At 41.8% G+C, this 18,097-nt stretch overlaps 1 protein-coding gene and 1 long non-coding RNA gene across 13 annotated transcripts in view; one reads left to right on the plus strand and one right to left on the minus strand.

The window, feature by feature from the left end:
- Positions 1-10,193, minus strand: part of PLEKHA7 (pleckstrin homology domain containing A7) — a 157,884-nt gene extending 147,691 nt beyond the window's left edge. For 5 of the 11 annotated variants that reach the window (XM_064657457.1, XM_064657454.1, XM_064657453.1 and 2 more), the window contains exons 1-3: positions 10,036-10,193; positions 9,835-9,911; positions 9,638-9,695 (exon numbers count right to left, since the gene is read on the minus strand). In XM_064657457.1, the coding sequence (XP_064513527.1) occupies positions 9,638-9,695; positions 9,835-9,911; positions 10,036-10,118 (218 nt within the window). In that variant the 5' untranslated portion in view covers positions 10,119-10,193. Of the gene's footprint in view, positions 1-9,405; positions 9,508-9,637; positions 9,696-9,834; positions 9,912-10,035 lie in introns of those variants that run through there. The other 6 variants (XM_064657462.1, XM_064657460.1, XM_064657458.1 and 3 more) reach the window with 2 other exon arrangements.
- Positions 9,897-17,449, plus strand: LOC135415564 (uncharacterized). Of its 2 annotated transcripts, XR_010431183.1 has the most exons (4): positions 9,897-10,087; positions 11,518-11,795; positions 12,494-12,590; positions 16,905-17,171. It is a non-coding gene; the product is annotated as an uncharacterized LOC135415564 (long non-coding RNA). The 2 variants fall into 2 exon arrangements; XR_010431182.1 differs by having other exon boundaries at positions 12,494-17,449.
- Positions 17,450-18,097: the final 648 nt, after the last annotated feature.

Below are 18,097 nucleotides of genomic sequence, written 5' to 3' on the forward strand. Positions count from 1 at the left end.
TTTTACCTTGACACTGGATGTTTCAGGTTAGTAATGTTAACTTCAATTTATGTTTCTACCTGCAATTTTTTTTTAATCCTTCAACTGCAATAAAAATGCACACACAAAACCTGGATTTCATGCCCAACAATCACATATTGAATGCCCAGCCATCACACACCACACATGGAAACATACTGAAAGTCATAAAAGTGAATGTTGGTTTATGTCTTTACTGAGGTTTATGACAGTGTCCTTCGACAATTTCAATTTCCTTTTCATCATTTAGTTGTTTCAGTATTTCCTTAGACAAGTCAATGTTCTCCAAAGGCATGGAAATGCAACTCTCAAGGAAGACTCTTTATCCAGAGATTTAGCTGTCCACCTTCTCAAACATCTTAGTAGTAACACGATAAAAACCAGCCAGTGGCACCAAAAAGCATCTCTTATACTGATACTAACACCTCACTCCACTAAAGATTTATCATTTCACATTTCAACTGAAAGGACTAAATACCCTGTTAAATAATTATATCAAAGCCCAACTGGACACCTGTAATCTGTTCATTTAAAGACTTTCATATGATTTCACATGAGACAAGTAAAAATACAAAATTGTTGGGTATTTTTTTAATATAAATGAGCTCAAACTTCAACTTACTACAGAGCTAACTGGAAGAGCAAAAGCAAAGATTTAAAATTGAAGACTGGAAGTAATAACATGCACAGTGCTGGAGGAATAAATCTTATCACTAGCTGAAATAGGCATTCAAGTATTTCTGTGCTAAAAAAGCAAAGCACAAAAGCAGCATTTAAAGAACAGCATTAATCTATGATTTCCAAGGAAGGAAATAAAAACATTTGCTCAAGCCACTTGACAATATAATTGTCTTAAGTGGAAAGCAAGCAACAACTTTACATTAAAAAAACTGCATGTTCACAAATTCTTCTCTTTAAATAAAAAAAAAAATAAAAAATAGGGCTGATATTCTGAGATAGTAATAATCAATGTCAAGTGTTTGACAAGTGTCATCTAAGGAAAATGGCTTTTACCATTTTACAGCTGAGTTTTATTAATTTAAATTACTCCAGGGTATTCAACACGGTTTTGAACCACCATGTCCTCTGTAGAACAACTGTCTGCACCTAGATTTTGTCAGTCTTATCTCACCATGCAAACAGCTAATGTTTTAACTCGTGAGCTTCAGAAAAAGGCAAAGAAAATATTACTAATGCTGCTTTACCAGCCAGCGAAAATTACATATATTAATCACAGCCATTAGCACAGTTCTGTCTGTAGATGTATTTAAACTATTTGCTGAAATTAACAGGTGTTAGAATAAGCCCCAGTTCATTGCTTCAAAGTAGGCACTAAGAGGTTAACCCTCAGAGCACACATTTAAAACACCTAAAAACTGGCTTAAAAGACACCCATCCAAAAAAATTATTTTAGCTTTTGTTCTCTGATTTATGCTGCTTGATAAGCAAAACAAACAGTACCTCTATCTTTTCATTTCTCTCCTTTATATTAATATCTATATCCTAAGTTAATCAAAACAAGTCTTTCTTCTGCCTGAAAAGGGACAAAGAAGTAACTGCAAAAAGCAAAGAACAAAATAAACATGAAAGTTAAGTGGAAGTTGCTGTTCAAGCATTTTGCTACTTTGAAGATGACTGTGAAACTATGACATTTTGAAACAAAGACGCTTGCAAAAGGCAGTAACTACATTTTTGCAGATGAAATAAATCAAAATATTAACAGCAGCTTTCCTGCTTAGTCATATTTTACAATCAGAGTCTACATGAGCTCCTGGAAAAAATCACCTGCATGTTGCAAAATCAATGTGTATTTTCAAACTGCTTAGTAGTCTGCTCTTAGATCAGGATATTTGGTCTCTAGGAAGTAAATAAAAATGTAATAAAAGTCCTCACTTGACAAAGAACTGTAAATAAAACCCAGTATTACTCAGATGCTTCGTTTCAGCAATACATCCAAATCTCATTTTAAGAGCTTTGGTTGTACATTTTATTAAACTAAAGATAAAACCCTTAAAGGTACAGATAAGCAATAAGGAAAACGGGTTTAAACAGAAAACTTCAGGCAGACAAGCACATACCTACTATGTATTGGTAACAAGCTTTTGTACCTGTCTAGACAAGTCAGTGACATTTTTGCCAAGTACTGCATGGCAGACAATCAAAAAGAAAAGGGTTGGGCACTTAACCAGATTCTTCTTGGATTTTAACATCTTTAATTACAAAACTGTTTTTAAATTAAAAGTTCTGCTTCTAAAGACAATATCTCAGAGCAGACTTTGTAAAACTGTCCAATAATGCTGCAGGAAAAGACAATTAAACTATAAATAAAATGTGTCATCTTTTACCGTTATCCAACACAAGGTCATAAAGAAAAAATTTTAAAAAGCACATCTAGGAGGCAAAGACAAAACAAATTAGATTTAGCAGTAAATTAGACTGTACACTCATACTGGGTAGAATCAGATGTCATATTAAATGAATGTGACACCACATTATTCAAGCTGGTCTTTGCAGGGATGCAGCACTACAATACTGAAGCAGTACACTTAATCTGTACCAATGAAATGTAAATATTTGAGATGATGGCAAACTTTGATCAGTAGTGAGGTAAAAACTCATTTTAGTATAATCCATCTGCAGCAAACAGAATGATGGGAAAATGCAGGGTATAGAACACATGAGAAAAACCTGCACCCATGTACTTCACAGCATTTCTCTTTCCACTGAAACACTTGCTAAGATTGTTTAGACGGTATTGCTAGACCTGCCTGGAAAAAGGTACTTTTTTTTCCCTCCATTACAAAATAGTAAAACATCTTGTTCTAAATATTCATCTGCAGACTGGTAACCCTTTTTAAGCAGGTCCAGTTGCTAGACTTTATTACTGATAGATTGAAGAAGCAACCTTTTCCAACAAAACATGTACTAATAATATGAAGATTCTGCTGTCCTAAGTATTGAGATTCTCTCTTTTCTGGTAGCTAATGGGTAACAAAAATAAAATTAAAAGTGTGGAATAAATTATCTATTTCCTCATCCGATGGGATAGACATATTGCACACCTGTAAAAGCAGTATGGAATGTAACACAAGATTATGAAAACTATTTTTAAGACTCTAGCAATGCTTACCCAATAAAACTGTATTTATTTTTAATCTTTACATTTTAGACAGACTTTCAGAAATACTGAAACCCTCACTACCATATGCACCTTCCTAAAACATGTGCATAGGTTCACCTGCACAGATTCAGTGAATGCAGAAGTGGACAGTGCTTCAGGAAAGAGGCTGAATGAATGAAGTTTTTCTGACACATTAATGTTCAAAAACCTAGAACATGTACTAAACAAAATGTGGATGCTGGCAGCTTTGGAGAACCAGTTCAAGGCCTTGTTTCTGAGCTACGACACAAGGAAGCCATATAACCCCAAGCAGAACAAAACAATGTTCCTCTGTTTCCCAGACAACTTTGATTTTCAGGAGTGTTCAGCACTCAAAAAAGCATCTCACATTAATGCAAACCACTCCCCCAAGTGTATGTTATCCTTGCTGGCCTCCTCAGGTAGTCAAAATTCAGTTTTCCAACATCTGCGTATCTTGGAATGAAGGCAAACATGGACTGACAAAACAAGCTAAGTACTTGCAAGGTGCAGCCATGCTTTAAAAGCAAACAAAAGCCAGCACCTCCCCTTACATGCTTCTCCCTCCCCCAAGGAATGCACACAATATTCCTCTTCATTCATATACCTCACTGAATCAAACCGCACACGGCATTTCCCTTACACACAGTTCCAAGCCTGTTCTTCCAGAGGGCACTCTGGAATTCAGGCAGCATGAAAGTACCCTTTTCCCGCCTTCTGGCAGCTGAACTACAAAGTACTTTGGCTGTCTGCAATTGTCAGCAATCCCTGCCTGAGCCCAAATCTATCAGCATTTACTTCACTCATTAATGAGTGATCTCTCATTTTAGCTGTCATCAAAAAAGGACACTTAACCGTTTCCCCAACTGGAATGAAACATGTCTACTGTATCTAACCAGCAGATCCAATATTACCAGCTCAATTCTGTTCACAATCCAGGAGAAATTTATTAAACAGGCTGCCTGACCAAGTCCAGAGCTGGAGAATTAAGGATGAGAGACACAGAGAAACTCGTAAAAGCTGAAATATTTACTTTTACAGTAAATAGTTCTGTTTCCCATAGCCCAAATGGAACACTTAATCCCAAGAAAATTAAGAAGAAGAACCAGCACATTTTTACCCCCAGCCTGGCAGCGTTTCTCCTGCTGCCTAATCTCCTGCCAAGTGAGCCAGTAGAGGCCGCTCAAGACCATGGATCGCTCCTGCAGAAGTGCGGGATGGGACAGCTTCCCAACTCTCGCCTTTCAACGCAACAGCCAGTTTTCGCATCTTTCTTCCACTTCCCCATTTCACACCTGCTTTTCCACCCGTATAAGTCACCTCAGTGAAGTCTAGTCCCCTCAAGGGCAACTCCTGAGTGTAGGTTATGGCTGGTTATTAGAATTCAGGTTGCTGTACATGGTGCTCTCAAGATTTATCCAAACTAGACCTTTTACCTGTTGCTGTGGAACCAGTCCAGGTTTCCTTCCCTAAAAGCTTCCCCATGACACTCCACAGCATACAAAGCCCCTCCATTTTGCCAGAGACTATGCTTAAATTTTCTAGAGATGGCATAAACTTATCACTTTTAGTGAAGTTCTCACATGGTTCCAGCTTTTATTCCACTTCAGGAGCTTCCCACAACTCAAACTGGCCATGCACAGCAATGCTAAAGTGCTTCATAGGCCAGCTCCTCACAGGTGGGTTTCATGTCAGTTGATACACTTACTTATCCATTAAATGAGACCTTTTATCTAAGCACGGGTTCAAGAACCCCAAAGGACATGATCTATATTGAAGATCTCATTATGAAGGCCATCACTACTCCTTACAGTAGTTAAGTGCTTCAATATCTTTTAACTTCTACAGCAACAACCACCGTGGAAAACAGATTAAGAACAAGAAATAATAATTTGTCTTTACGGCAGGCCATGGAATACATACAGTAAACAGTGCTTCAGCCCACATAAGCAGCCACTAAAAAGAAACAGTTTTCAACCTCCTGCTAGGAGTGGAGAACACAGAAATTTCTGCAGGGCAGAAGAAACTTGTTGATTAAATTTATTAATGAGATTATAAAACAATCTTCTCAGATAATCAAAAGGACTGAACTCAATAATCCAGATGGTCTCTCCCCCTTTGGGCTTCTGTGATTAAATAATCATTAAGTGGGTATCATCCAGAGCCCACACTGGGTGAATCTGAGCTTCAGTGCAGTTTTCAGTGACATTGTACCTGAATGTACAGGCTTGGCACAGAAGAATCAAAGTTAAAAAGGCAGACTTCAGTTTGGTGTGCTTTGCTCTTTTAGTATTTCCAAACACTTGAAATACGTACCACACATATTTCCTTCAGAGACTACAAGATAAATAGAAGAATTAAAGAACAACAGTTGCAAAACAGTTACTGACTATTACTATGAACATGCCAATTTCACAGTTTTATTTCTTGTACTGTTACCCAAAGAAGAGGCCATGTTGAACCAAAAACTGACTTCAGATATTTAAGTGCTGATTTCTACTCTTTTGCTCCTGATTCTACATTACAATTTGAATGCAATATTACCTTTGAGATGTGCAATACTGTAGCAGCAGTACATTTTTTTTAACGCACTTAAATACAAGCCAGTTAGGTATCTAACACTGGAAGAACAGATCCATTCACATCAATAGACATAGCAATCTTTGCAAGCTATAAAAACGTAACAAAAAAGCATTCCACACTTTCAAAGCTTTCCAACTTGCCCAAGTCTTTTGGATGACCAGAAAAAGGTAAGCAAATGGAAACAAAAATCTGAACTATCACACATACATGCACTGGTTTACCATCAGTCACTACTTGCCCTACATGCCCCTATCTCCTTCCCCAAAGACAGTCTGCCAACCACAACACTTCACATCAGCAACCAGCAACCACAGAAACAAACCAGAGCCAGTGCTGTCAAGTTTCCATTCAATTCCACATATGCTCAGCAACAACCTTTCTGCAGGGACTCTCCCATAAAGCAGCTGCCTAACAAACACAAGACTTCTCAAAAACATCAACAAACAAAGAGATGGAAAAGAAGGGTGCAAGATGTACTGAGCATTCCAAGTCAGAAAACACAACATCCATGATACTTTCAGACAAATAGGTTTTACCAAAACTACCAAATGGAGATCCAGACAAATCAGTTTATACATAATTTTTATTTAGTGATTTTAGGACAAGAGGTAGCACTGCACCAATAGGGTTTGCTCCTATCAAGAAAACCTGAATAATTGGAACAGATAAAATCATTCATGAAGACATGGATGTGCACAAATGGGAAGAACTGGAATGTAGCTTCCTAATATAACTTACAGTCTTAGAAGTTAAAGCAGAAAAGGAAAAGAAAGATCTGCACGTATCAGTCAATTGGCAGCATTCACATGTGCTGTCAGTGTGGGCATCTTCCCTAAATACACAAACAACCTAAAATGCAGAAAACTGAGAAATTTTTAGAGCCAAAAAAGCACTTTTGTTGTGTGAGAGCCTCACAAAAGCTCACTCCAGCATACGATTCCGCTCACTGAAATGCAACAAAGATGACTTCATATTGCAAGAGGTGCAGAGAAAACTACAGGATAATGAAAGAGACAGAGAGCCCTTTTTAAAGGACTGGACAAAGAACCCATCTTGCTTAGCTGAGCAAAACAAGGCTAAGAGGGAATGTGATTTCAGATGAGCATCTCGAGTAAATAACCAAAGGGAAAATAGTGCTCCTTAGACTACAGGATATCTGCCTAACTACAGAACAGCAAAAAACCATTCTAAATCACAGCACATTCATTTGGAAAGCTTCTGTCCAACAGAAGGAGAGTTCTGGAAATTTTCAAACTCTGGTTATGTGGAAAGGGGAGAAAAGCTTATCTGGCTTTGATATTAACCTTGACCAGGTTATAAACCTTTGTTTTACTGTATGATGTTTCAAGTTGGTTCACAGTATAGAAAGAAGCAATATAGACATGGAAGTAAATGGACACAGGATTAGTTAAGTTTTTTTATGTCACAGACAGCTCACATCCAATGTTTTACCTAATATTTTCATTATTGCTGTACCAGAAATCAGGTTTGTAAGATACCTCAAGTAAGTGGCCAGATTGGAAAACTACAATACTGGGCTGTATTAATACTGGAAACTATCACGAGGGAGAGGGGTTACTTGGAATATTCCTCCTGACACCCTTCAATAAATTAGTAGCCAAGGAGTAACAATGCACTTAGGAAATTTCTATGGATGACACCAGACTGGAACTATCACCATTACAAAGAGGACCGGGTAGTTATCCAGGAGAGTTCATGGGTTTTGTGAGCTGGAATGCCAGAAAATGGAATTCAATACCACAACATGTGAAATCATGCGTTTAGGGACCAGTAACCTTTTCTGTAAGCTGAGAGCTCATCACGTGGAAGCAACATAGGAGGAATGAACAGAGTTGTGAGGTATGGAAATCATCCTCTAAGGATACTGATGTTTATATGAGCACAAGGAGAGCTCAATATGTTCAGGGAAGAAAAAATGAGAAATTCCACTTGGCTCAGGAAGCCTCTGAGCTGAAATTAGAGAGGCTAGAGCAGTGCTGGGGGAAGTATCACTGCTGAAGAGGTGAATATCATATTCAGTATCAGGTGAACCTTTGGTCTTAAGCAGTACAGTTGAACAGATTCATGTCAAAAAATTGCTGGCCTCCTCACAAAACTTTGACTAAAGATGGTCAAGTTTATCCAACTGCCCTGTAAAATACATACTCCATTCCCTATTTCATTTCCTGCAACAATTCCAGCCCAAGCTAAAAAAATGTTATTAGCACAAGTTATGACATTGCACTGCACACAGCTCTAATTTAATGCATCAGAAATTAAAAGTTTTCTAACTGCCTGATACACAAGACATGAAGAAGCACTCTTCCAAATAGAGCAGCTGGGAAAAGGAATTTAAGCTGTTCTTAAACTGCACTAGTAAGTTTCTGGAAAGAACAGGAAAGCAAATAGCTGTATTCCCACATCTACAAGTTTGTCTTGCTGTACCCAGATAAAGCATCTGCTTACACTACACTTACAGACCGGACAGCTACCTTATTTTAGAGTTTTGTCAGCCACCTATGTAACCAGAAGAACTTTTATTCCTTTCTTTCAACTCACTAGCCACAGATAAAGGGTGGCAGCTCTAAGTGGTATTAAGCTGCTCTCCAATGCCTTGCTACTACCTCCTTTAGTTGAGGGCTAAACTAACTGCCCAGTCCAGCACTGTAAGGAATTCTCTGGCTCAGAAAAACAGAGACTGAATGCCTTTTTTCTCCTTTATAGGTGAAAAATTGACATATTAGGATCATCTGGAACTTTATTTAACAAACATTCTATCACGAGGGGCATTTCTGATGCCTTCAGTCAATTTCTCCTTCCAAGTCAATTCCTGGCACAGCACAGTTTGGAAATCTGATCTTTACTAAAAAGCTCAAGTTTGTCAAAGGTTTTGGGGTAAGCTCTGTAGGCATTTCAAAACTAGGCAACTATGACACAGCTGTCTGCAGCTATTGGGGGCTGTACTTAATGACCTGGCCTGGCCATCCCAGTCCTGCACTGAAGCAATAAGATAGACTGGAAAACACTGAGACTTTCTCTCTTAGTTCCATTAAATTTGTCAGGCATTCAGACTTCCAAAGGAAAAATGCAATAGCATCACAAGTGACACATATCTCTATATGCAGGATGTCCCTGAGTTGTACTGATTTGACTAAATCTCTACTTTTACATCAGTGTTTACATTTGTAAATGTCTTGTATATGCAATGTTTTAAAGCGGCTCTGTTAATTATTCTACTTTACTCCAACAGGTTGGCATCCCACAGAATAAAAGCACCTCAAATAAGCAGCACATCTCTGCTTTTAACTGTTCTCTGAATGAGAAATGCTACAAGAAAGACCCGGCGGCCACCACCAGTCCTGGAACGGCAAGTTCATCTGTTCAGCCCGGTCTCTGGGAAGAAACACTGGAGGAAGCCTTTCACTTGCAAAACTTCCCCGGGGCTGCGTCCACAGCCACGAGCCACTTAAAACAACAAAACCACCATCCACACTTTCCACCACGGCCGGCGCTCAGCAGTGCAACGCTCCACCTGCCACACACCGCTCTGTAAATACCGGGGAGGGGGGAGGAAACACCGCCACAAAAGGAAAAAAAAAAAAAAAAAAAAAAAAAGAAAGAAAGAAAAGAAGAAGGGAAAAGTGAAGCGCCGGCTCTGAGCAAACCTGTTGCTGAGCACCGCGAGAGCGCGGCTGCGGGGGGATCCCGCATCCCGCCGCTCCCGGCAGCCAGCTCTGCCCGTGGCACGGCGCACCCCGACGTCCCGCTCGCCCGCCGATCGTTAACGAGCCCGGCGGACGTGCGGGGCCGGTGCGGGGGTGGGAGCGGCTCAGCCGAGCCCCCGGGCGGGCCGGGGCCGCGCCGCCAGCGCCCCCGGGGCTGCGAGCGGGTACTCACTCGATGAAGTAGCTGGCGCCCTCCTCCGAGAACCCCTCCTCCCATCCGCGGGGCAGGTCTGCAAGGGACGGGGGAAAGAGAGAGAGAGAGCGGAAAGGAGGGGTGAGAACTTCGCCCGCGGTGCCTCCCGGCCGCGGGGAGGAAGGGGGCGAGGAGGGGGCGCCGCTCGCGGGCCCCGCCGCCCCCCGGGCACCCACCTGAGCGGATCATGTGGCCGGAGTTGACGGGCTCCCCGGTGCGAGGATGCAGCCAAGTGGTGGTGCGGGTCAGGTCGCTGGGAAGGGAGAAGCGGAAAACATGCACCTGTTAGTAGTGACTGCGTGCGGCCGCCCGGGCGGGCGGGCGGGAGCGGGGCCGCCCTCCCTCCTCCCCGCACCCCTCGCGCGGCGCCCCCTTACTCGATGAAGAAGACGCGCCCGTCCCTGCAGACGCCGTAGGACCAGTGCTCAGGTAGAGTGTCCCGCCCCACCGCCGCCGCCATGTTCGCCGTGCGCGCCGCCGGCCGGGGCGGGGGTGCGGGCGGGCGGGCGGCCGGCGCTCGGCGCCCAGCGCCCGGCTCGGCTCGGCAGCGCCACCGCGGCCGCCGCCGGCGCGGTGCGGGCGGGGGGCGACACCTCCCGCCCCTCGGGAGGCCGCGGGCGCGGCGGCGGGAGCGAGAGCGGGAGCCGTGCGGAGGCGCCGGCCGGCTTTGTCCGCCGCTGCCCCGCGCCCGCCCCCCGGACCCGCGTGCGCCGGTGGCCCCGTCCCCGGCGCGGCCGGCGAGGCGCAGCGGCCCCCCGCGGTCACCCCCGCGGGCACCGCCCGGCAGCGAGAGGGTGCTCGGGGTCAGGAGCGGCCCCGGGGGAGGGCGCACATCCCCAGGGACGCTCCTCGCTCGGGGAGAGTGTCGTGCTCCGGTGTGGGAGCCGCGTCCGGAACGCCCGGGGGAGGGGGGTGGGATGTGCAGGTGTGAGCGCACCTGGCTGCCGCCGTGCCCCGGGGTACGCGCTCGCAGCGGCGGCAGGTGAGGAGAGGCAGACAGGCCGCGGGGACTTTGAACCTTGGGCACACAGGGGACGGTGGCAGCAAGGTTAAAACACATCGCAGAGAGGCAGGAAGAGCCAGGCGACGAAGCGGAGCTGTCACCGGTATCGCGAGGGACCTGTGCCAGCCCCTGTGTTCATCAATGACCTAGAAAAGGCGGGAGTGGTAACATGAGAGCCCGCTCAGTGCATTTCAGTGAGGCTTTGCTGGCTCCCAGCTCAGACCTGTGACACCACGATCCGTATAGGTGCTGCTGCACGGGGATGCTACAGCCAAGGACGGAGTTAAGTGCTCCAGGCAAAGCTGGGGTCACCCAGAGTGTGGTTTAGGGACAGAGTGGATGAGACAGGCAAGGGATGCTCTGCCACACAGCAGAGCCCCTAGGCTTCTTACTCTGGTCCTCTGTGCCAGCCGGCAGAGCCAGGATGGGTGCCAGGTGAGGAGTCCTAGCTGGTGCCTTGGCTTGGCCATAGTGGTAGTTGCAGCAGGAGAGGGGGATTGACAAAGCCAAGGGATTCAGGGTGTGGAAATCTCCACCTGCTTCTTTCATTGAGGGTAGCAGTACTGGAGCCAAGCATGGTTCTGGGGGGTTCTTGCTGGTCTGATACTGGGGAGAGAGAAGGATCAAAAAGCCAGGAAGTGGGATGTTAGCTATCTTGGGGTAGAAGGAGGATGTTAAGCAGGGAAAAGACAGGCTGCAAAGAGAGGTAGGAAAGGGTAGATGTGCCTGATTGGGGACAGGTTAGTAAAATAAAACAGAGCAGACCACCTGAGGACATGGCTGTGGAGGAAAGGAAGAACCCGTGCATGCAGTGCGGAGAGTGCTGCAGTACGATAATATTTCCTTTTTCTTCCAGATAACCAAAATAAATAATCAGAAGAAAGTAGTAGGCAGGAAAAACAACATCATTGAGAAGAGAGAGGACTTTGCTCAATTTCACACCAGTTTCAGACATCATGCTGGTATGGTGCATCAGGATGACCTTGTGTAGACCTCCCTTTTTGGCCACTGTTGGAGAAGAGGACACTATACTAGTGTCATGGTTGTTATAGTGAGACACATTGCAGGCTAGCTTCAGAAGCTGTGAGCTCAGAAAGCTCTTGAGCAAGATGTTATTTACATATGTAACTCCTGGTAAGTCTTTTCTGTGAACCTGTCCAGACTACAGCCCACATAACTTCCAGCCAGCCAGTAGCAAAGTGTTCCTAACGTTCAACTTACCTGATCTGTGTATGAAGAATCACCTTCTTCTGTTTGATTTGAACCCAGATCCTATTTCATTGATTCCCCTCAGTTCTTGAAATGAAAGAGATAGTGGTCATCTAGTGCAGCCTCCTGCAGAGTCAGCATTGAATTTAGACCAGGTGGCTCAGGCCTTTGTCCAGGTAACGGTGTGAAAATGCTCCAAGGACAGAAATTCCACAGCCTCTCTTAGCAACTTATTCCTGTGTTCTTGCGGTGAACATACTTTCATTATATCAAGTTAGAAACTCCCTTTTTCGATTTGTCACCCTTGTCATATGACCAGATATTGAGTTGATGCATCATGTTGCCTGTGGTATTAGCATATTATCACATACATCTGTTAATTGCAGCCAAATACATTATTGAAAAGGCATGTTTTATTATAGTAACTTGCAGAGCTCTATTCTAAAAATAAGATCAAGATGAAAACTTAGTCTAGATTCATACAAGTTCACAAGCTGACTTGTGTTGGACCAGGGGGTAGGTTTATGATTTAGATCCCTGGAGGAAGAATGCCTCCAGGCATCATTCATTAATAAGATTACCAGATTCTTCTGATTTTTCCTTTCTTTTTTTTGTTTTTCCAGGCTCTGGTTCCAGTCCTCCCTGGCTGATCTCGGCCACTTTTCTATTACATATCATTCACTGCTCTCTAGAGGCACTGTGTGGAAGAAACCATTTGAGGTAAAATTAGGGATTTAAGGCCACAATATCAGGAACTCAGCTAAAGGTTGTGAAATATGTTCTTCAACAACATTAAGGGTCTAATAAAAGCTGTGAGACTTGAGGCTCCCTTTGTTGATAACTGGGTAATTCAAGGAGACGTGGTCCCTGAATACTGCAAGTTTGAATCCACATATGGCAGCTTTATAGAAATCTGTTACTGATGTTTCTTGCTCTGTCTGCATCCCCTGGGAACACTTTGGATGAATTCATTAATTTTTTTTTCTGCCTTGGGAGAGCAGTGGTATATATTTTAAAGTATGTCAAAATCTGTATATACACTTTCACAGAAACATAAAATCACAGACTGGTTTGGGTTGGAAGGGACCTTAAAGATCATCTAGTTCCAACCTTCCCATCGTGGGCAGGGACACCTTTCACTAAACCAGGTTGCTCAGAACTCCATCCAACTTGGCCTTTAACACTTCCAGGGATGGGGCATCCACTGTTTCTCTGGGCAACCCATTCCAGTGCCTCACCATCTTCACAGTGAAGAATTTCTTTCTAGTACCTAATCTAAACCTGCCCTCTTCCAGTTTAAAATTGTTACCCTTTTTCCTATCACTACATGCCTTTGCTATTTCCAGAGTAAAATCACTGAATATGAACATCCTTTCTACGTCCTTTCCTTTCTTTTCAGCCCTTGCCCTTACAACCCAGCTTCACCCTGTCAATGGCAACATCCAAATCTTTTCATTTTCTCTTTTTTCCACTTCTATTACACACATCGTCACCCCTTGCACAACTTAGGTCTGCATATTTCCCTGCACTTTTTCAACCCTTCATATGCTATAACTTTTCAACAAAACATGGAGTAGGAATCTGCAAATAATGCTGGAAACACTATATAATAATAATAATAATAATAATAATAAAGAGTATAATTTCCATCAGTCACAACTAGATCCAGTGCCTAGGAGGTTACGGAATCACATCTGGACTTCAGGCTGCCTTGTACGCTAATGATCTATTTCCTATTTTCCTGAGAATTGAATACAATCGAATTTGATGACTTAGAGGCTGCTGCTGTTTCAGGAAACTTAAATGAGGTACAATGCATAGAAAAGCCTGCTAGTTATGACTTTTTCATCATGGCCTGTACATTTTATAAAGGGCAAGCACAATCTATAAAAGGTGCAAGGCCAGACCAGAGGCAGAGCATTTGAGGAGCACTGAATTTCAATTATTAAATCTTGGTTCAGAAAGTTCATAAGCCATAATGCAAAACATGTAATATGCCTTTTAGCATGATTTTGCAGCTCTGCTCAGAACAGCTGAGAATTAAAACCACAAAAGGTTTCATGGTAAGACAGGTTAATTTGCAAGACAATTTCAGAGCAATTCATTTCCTGATTATACTGAAATATAGGTTATGCAACCAAATCGTTCTTCAAGATTGTGCAGTGCAATTCCCATCCAGCAGTGGCAAGTGCTTAAGAGACTAGAAATCAATACCCTGATTCTTATGGGTAGAAGAATATGTTAATCAGATGATAGGGAAATACAAAATATGAAAGAGGTCTTGGAGGCATTAGGCAAATCCACATTCCTGGAAAATTTTCAGTGCCATTACTCCAAAACTACAATGCTTTTTCAGAGGATGGAAAAACTTCACTAAGGAATCACTATGGAATATTTGTTCAAATTGGGGAAAACAACTTTCAACTGTTGGATTCCCAAACAACGTGGGAAAAAGCCATTTCAGGAGAACAGTACTAATGATTCCAAAAATAGCACAAGAAGAGGAACAGATTCCTTTGTCCGTGGCTAACTCAAGGAGATTTGCTGAGGTCCCCAATTGCTGCAAATTTGAACCCACAAAAAATGGTAGACTTCACACACTTCCAGATAGCTTGCCTTCAAAAGGAATTAGAGAGAAAAAGGGAATATATGTAATGGGTTACTTAATGTCAGTAATTCAGTAAAGAATAAAAATATTAGTATATAACAGAACTCTCCAATAATTCAGAAGAGAAAAAATGGTCATGCACAGCTAATACCTGTGTCATGCTGTAGGATGAAAGAGCACTATAAGGAGAGGATCAAACATACAGAAAGATTTGCTTTATTTTCGAGTCTCAAGTCCAAAAGTTGTTTACAACAAGAAGAGGACAAAATAAAAATATTCAAGTCAAAGAAAGACCAAATATTACCTTACTGGATAAGGAAAGCAAGCAAGAAGATCATTGTTGTATTATTTCAAAATAAAATGCAGTTGATGGGATTTAATACGTACCAATCAATTTTTTTTCCATGTTCATCCATGGCAGGGTAAGTAGAAATCAGCCTGATTTATGCAAGATAAATTTGAAGATAGAAATAAATAGAAATATTCCCAAATATAATGAGGAGCAAAACCGCTAGGAATGTCATGGCATTTCCTTCATCACCAGTTTCTGAAGGCTGGCCCAGGCAAAGCTTCTGGCAGGGAGATTCTCAGTATACTTATTTTGGTTTAGATCAGGAACTATGAAGAGATGACCTCACAAGATCCCTTTTAGCCTGGATTTCTATGAAAACAAAAGCTGATTCAAAATGTTAAGAATTTTAGAAATAGGTGGATGTCTAAAATTGTCATTGCATGATATGTACTAAAGAACACCATTACTGAGCGGCTGACTAGTTCACAGGAAGAATTCATGGCAACCATTTGAATTTAAAGATTTCTGTTATTTACAAGGAGAGGAAGGACAATCCCTGATGTAGTTAAGAAAGATAAGCAACTTGCACAATGGTACTCCTAATGACATGACTAAATATAGAGCGCATGCTCATTCCAGACCTGGAATGTTTTCAGTCAAAACTCATAATCCACAGAAGCCAGGAGAGCTTGACACAATGTAAGGCGGCAAGAGTCACAAGATAGGTATAAAAGTTAGGCACACCATCTGCAAGACATCACTCAGTTCCAGCCTAAGTACTTTCCAGGACAGAATTAATACATATTAATACAACACCAAATAAATCTTGAACAGAACTGAAAAGGTACTGTCACCAATCGATTGTGGTTTGGTTTTTTTGTAAGTACGACATTAAATGAAACATCTTTTGCATTTTGTGCACAGGACAATTTATGCTGTGGGGAAGGTGATGGCAAATGTTAGACAAAATAAGACTTTCAGAGCCTGTTTCCCTTGCAATAGATTGAGAAGTTTCCCTAAATTTCCATGGGACTAGTGTCAGGCAGTAGAGTTCTATGAGCACCAGAAGATAAATATAGCTGATAAAATAAGAAAGATTAAATAATGGTAAATCCATTGTTGAGGGATTTCCAAATACGGAAAAAGGAATTATTCATTTTCCTGGCCACTGGAAAGAATATAAACAAGTTCAAATTGTATCCACAGTTCCTTTGAGGAAGATATGGAGCATGACATTGTACAAGAATAGTTTTCAGGCTCACTGTGTCACTGTGATCTGACTGATGACTGCACACAGGCATCAGCCGAGACAGTGACACTGCTGAGCAAGACAGATGGGAAAATGACATTGAGAAGGCAACACTCGTGCTGCATAGCAAATCCAAACTTCTCCTTCCAAACCATGCTGAACTCTCCTAGGAGTAAAAAAAAAATGGTAATTCTCTTTACTTAAAAGGTTTTCTTTTCCAAACCACTGTCAGTTTTTAAAAGTATGTTCACGCTGCAAGTACCCTTTCTGCAATTGAGAAGATATCTTCAAAATAATTCTATTTTCCTTACAAATTTCCTTCCTGTTTAAAGATATCCTACTGTTTCATCTTTTAGATGCATGTATCTGAATATATCTAATTACCTCTCTCACCAGAATATCCCATTGTCCTAAAGAATTATAGTCATAGAATCGAGTTAAGCATGTCCCCTGAAATACACAAAAATGCATGCAAAAGCAAAAATGAATGAATGCATTTCCTAATTACTAAGTCAATTTACAATTTCCTGTCACACAAGCTTTTATGATTACTATATTTAACACAGTCCTATCGCTTCTTCTCTTCATTTTCTCTCTTTTGCATTTCACAAAGTCTCAATAATTTACATACCCAGCACCTAGGATACTCAGACTAAGATGTATTAATTAATTAATATTTAATTAAGAATTAAATAAATAGTCATAATTTTGTCATGGCACATCTTGTCATTCTAAACAGAGGTGGCAGTAGTCAAATTGCTGCACAATGTTCAAGTTACTTGTAGAAGGGAGAAATACAGAAAAACAATTATGTGCCAAAGTCACTTACAAGATCATTTCCAGAAATGAAAATTTGTGGGTGTTTTTCTTATTTTTTTGTCAAAGGACGCTGTAAGCCTGGCAGCACGGAGAAGCCCTCAGTTCTTCAATATTGATATACCTGCAGCTGTCAACATTTGGTTTGTTTTAAAGCAGAGACTTGAAGTCATTTCCATATTTATGAACACAAACAGGCTCACTGTCATCCCATGGCTATGGACACCTGAGTATGAAGAAGATCCTTTTTTAAGGAACAGGACAAATGGAAAGACAGACATTACTGACCTCTGAGACTAAAAACTTCAAAATTTTAAATCAAACTGTTCAATTCTCTGATGTTTCCTCACAAATTTTGTGTTTTATTTCCTTCCCCAACATGAGATACCTCACTCCTTTATTCCCATCAAAGCTTTTTTTTCCCCCAGCTTTGAGTCCATGACTGTTATTACCCCTTTTTTCCAGCCCCTCTGGCAACTGCCATTACCATATTTGCCCCCCTTTTTTTGGAATATTTTACATACCACATTCAAGGCAAGCAGAATGTCACATATTCCCAACCATATTCACTAAGACATTTTTTCTAAAAAAATTAAAGACCCCTGAATTCACTATCCAGTCTTCTCCTGAAGTTTGTTCTTCATTTGCTCTGCAAGACCCAAAACTTCACCCCTGATTCCCCTTAATAGTAATACAAACTAACACGTTCAACAGGATGTTTTCAAATTTGAATGTGTCAAAGCCTTTGATGAAGCAGATTTTTACTTCATTTTTCTTAATAAACCCATAAATAGCTTGCTGCTGCTCGGTAGATCACTTAACACATGTCTAGGCATACTAATAGCAATCCCCAAACAAGACTCCAGACAAGATTCAATTTTAGCATCTTCTGCCCTATCTTTCCAGAGATGTTACTTTCTCAGCATGCTTCTAACTCACCAAGGTGTCAGCCCTCTTCCTAAATAAGCTTTTGCCAGGCAGAACAATCTCTTCTGGCTGTGGTCTCCCAGTTCCTCTTTCAAAGACCTTTGCAGGAGAATCTGCTTGGCTCCAGAAGGAGATAACTGAGAGTTAACCATCCTCCTTGATTTTTCTGGTAACATGAAGTGTACATACCTCATCACAGCTTTTCAGTATCTGACTTCCTTCTGGTTTCTTCCTACTTTCTTGTACAATCCTAGAAAGTGTGCCTTCTTGACAATCCCCCACATCTCTTCTTGCCTCTTCCTATGCCGGGCTCAGGTCATTCCATGGTTTTACAG

The sequence above is a fragment of the Pseudopipra pipra genome, chromosome 6 (genome assembly GCF_036250125.1).
Source record: "Pseudopipra pipra isolate bDixPip1 chromosome 6, bDixPip1.hap1, whole genome shotgun sequence".
NCBI classification, from domain to species: domain Eukaryota; kingdom Metazoa; phylum Chordata; class Aves; order Passeriformes; family Pipridae; genus Pseudopipra; species Pseudopipra pipra.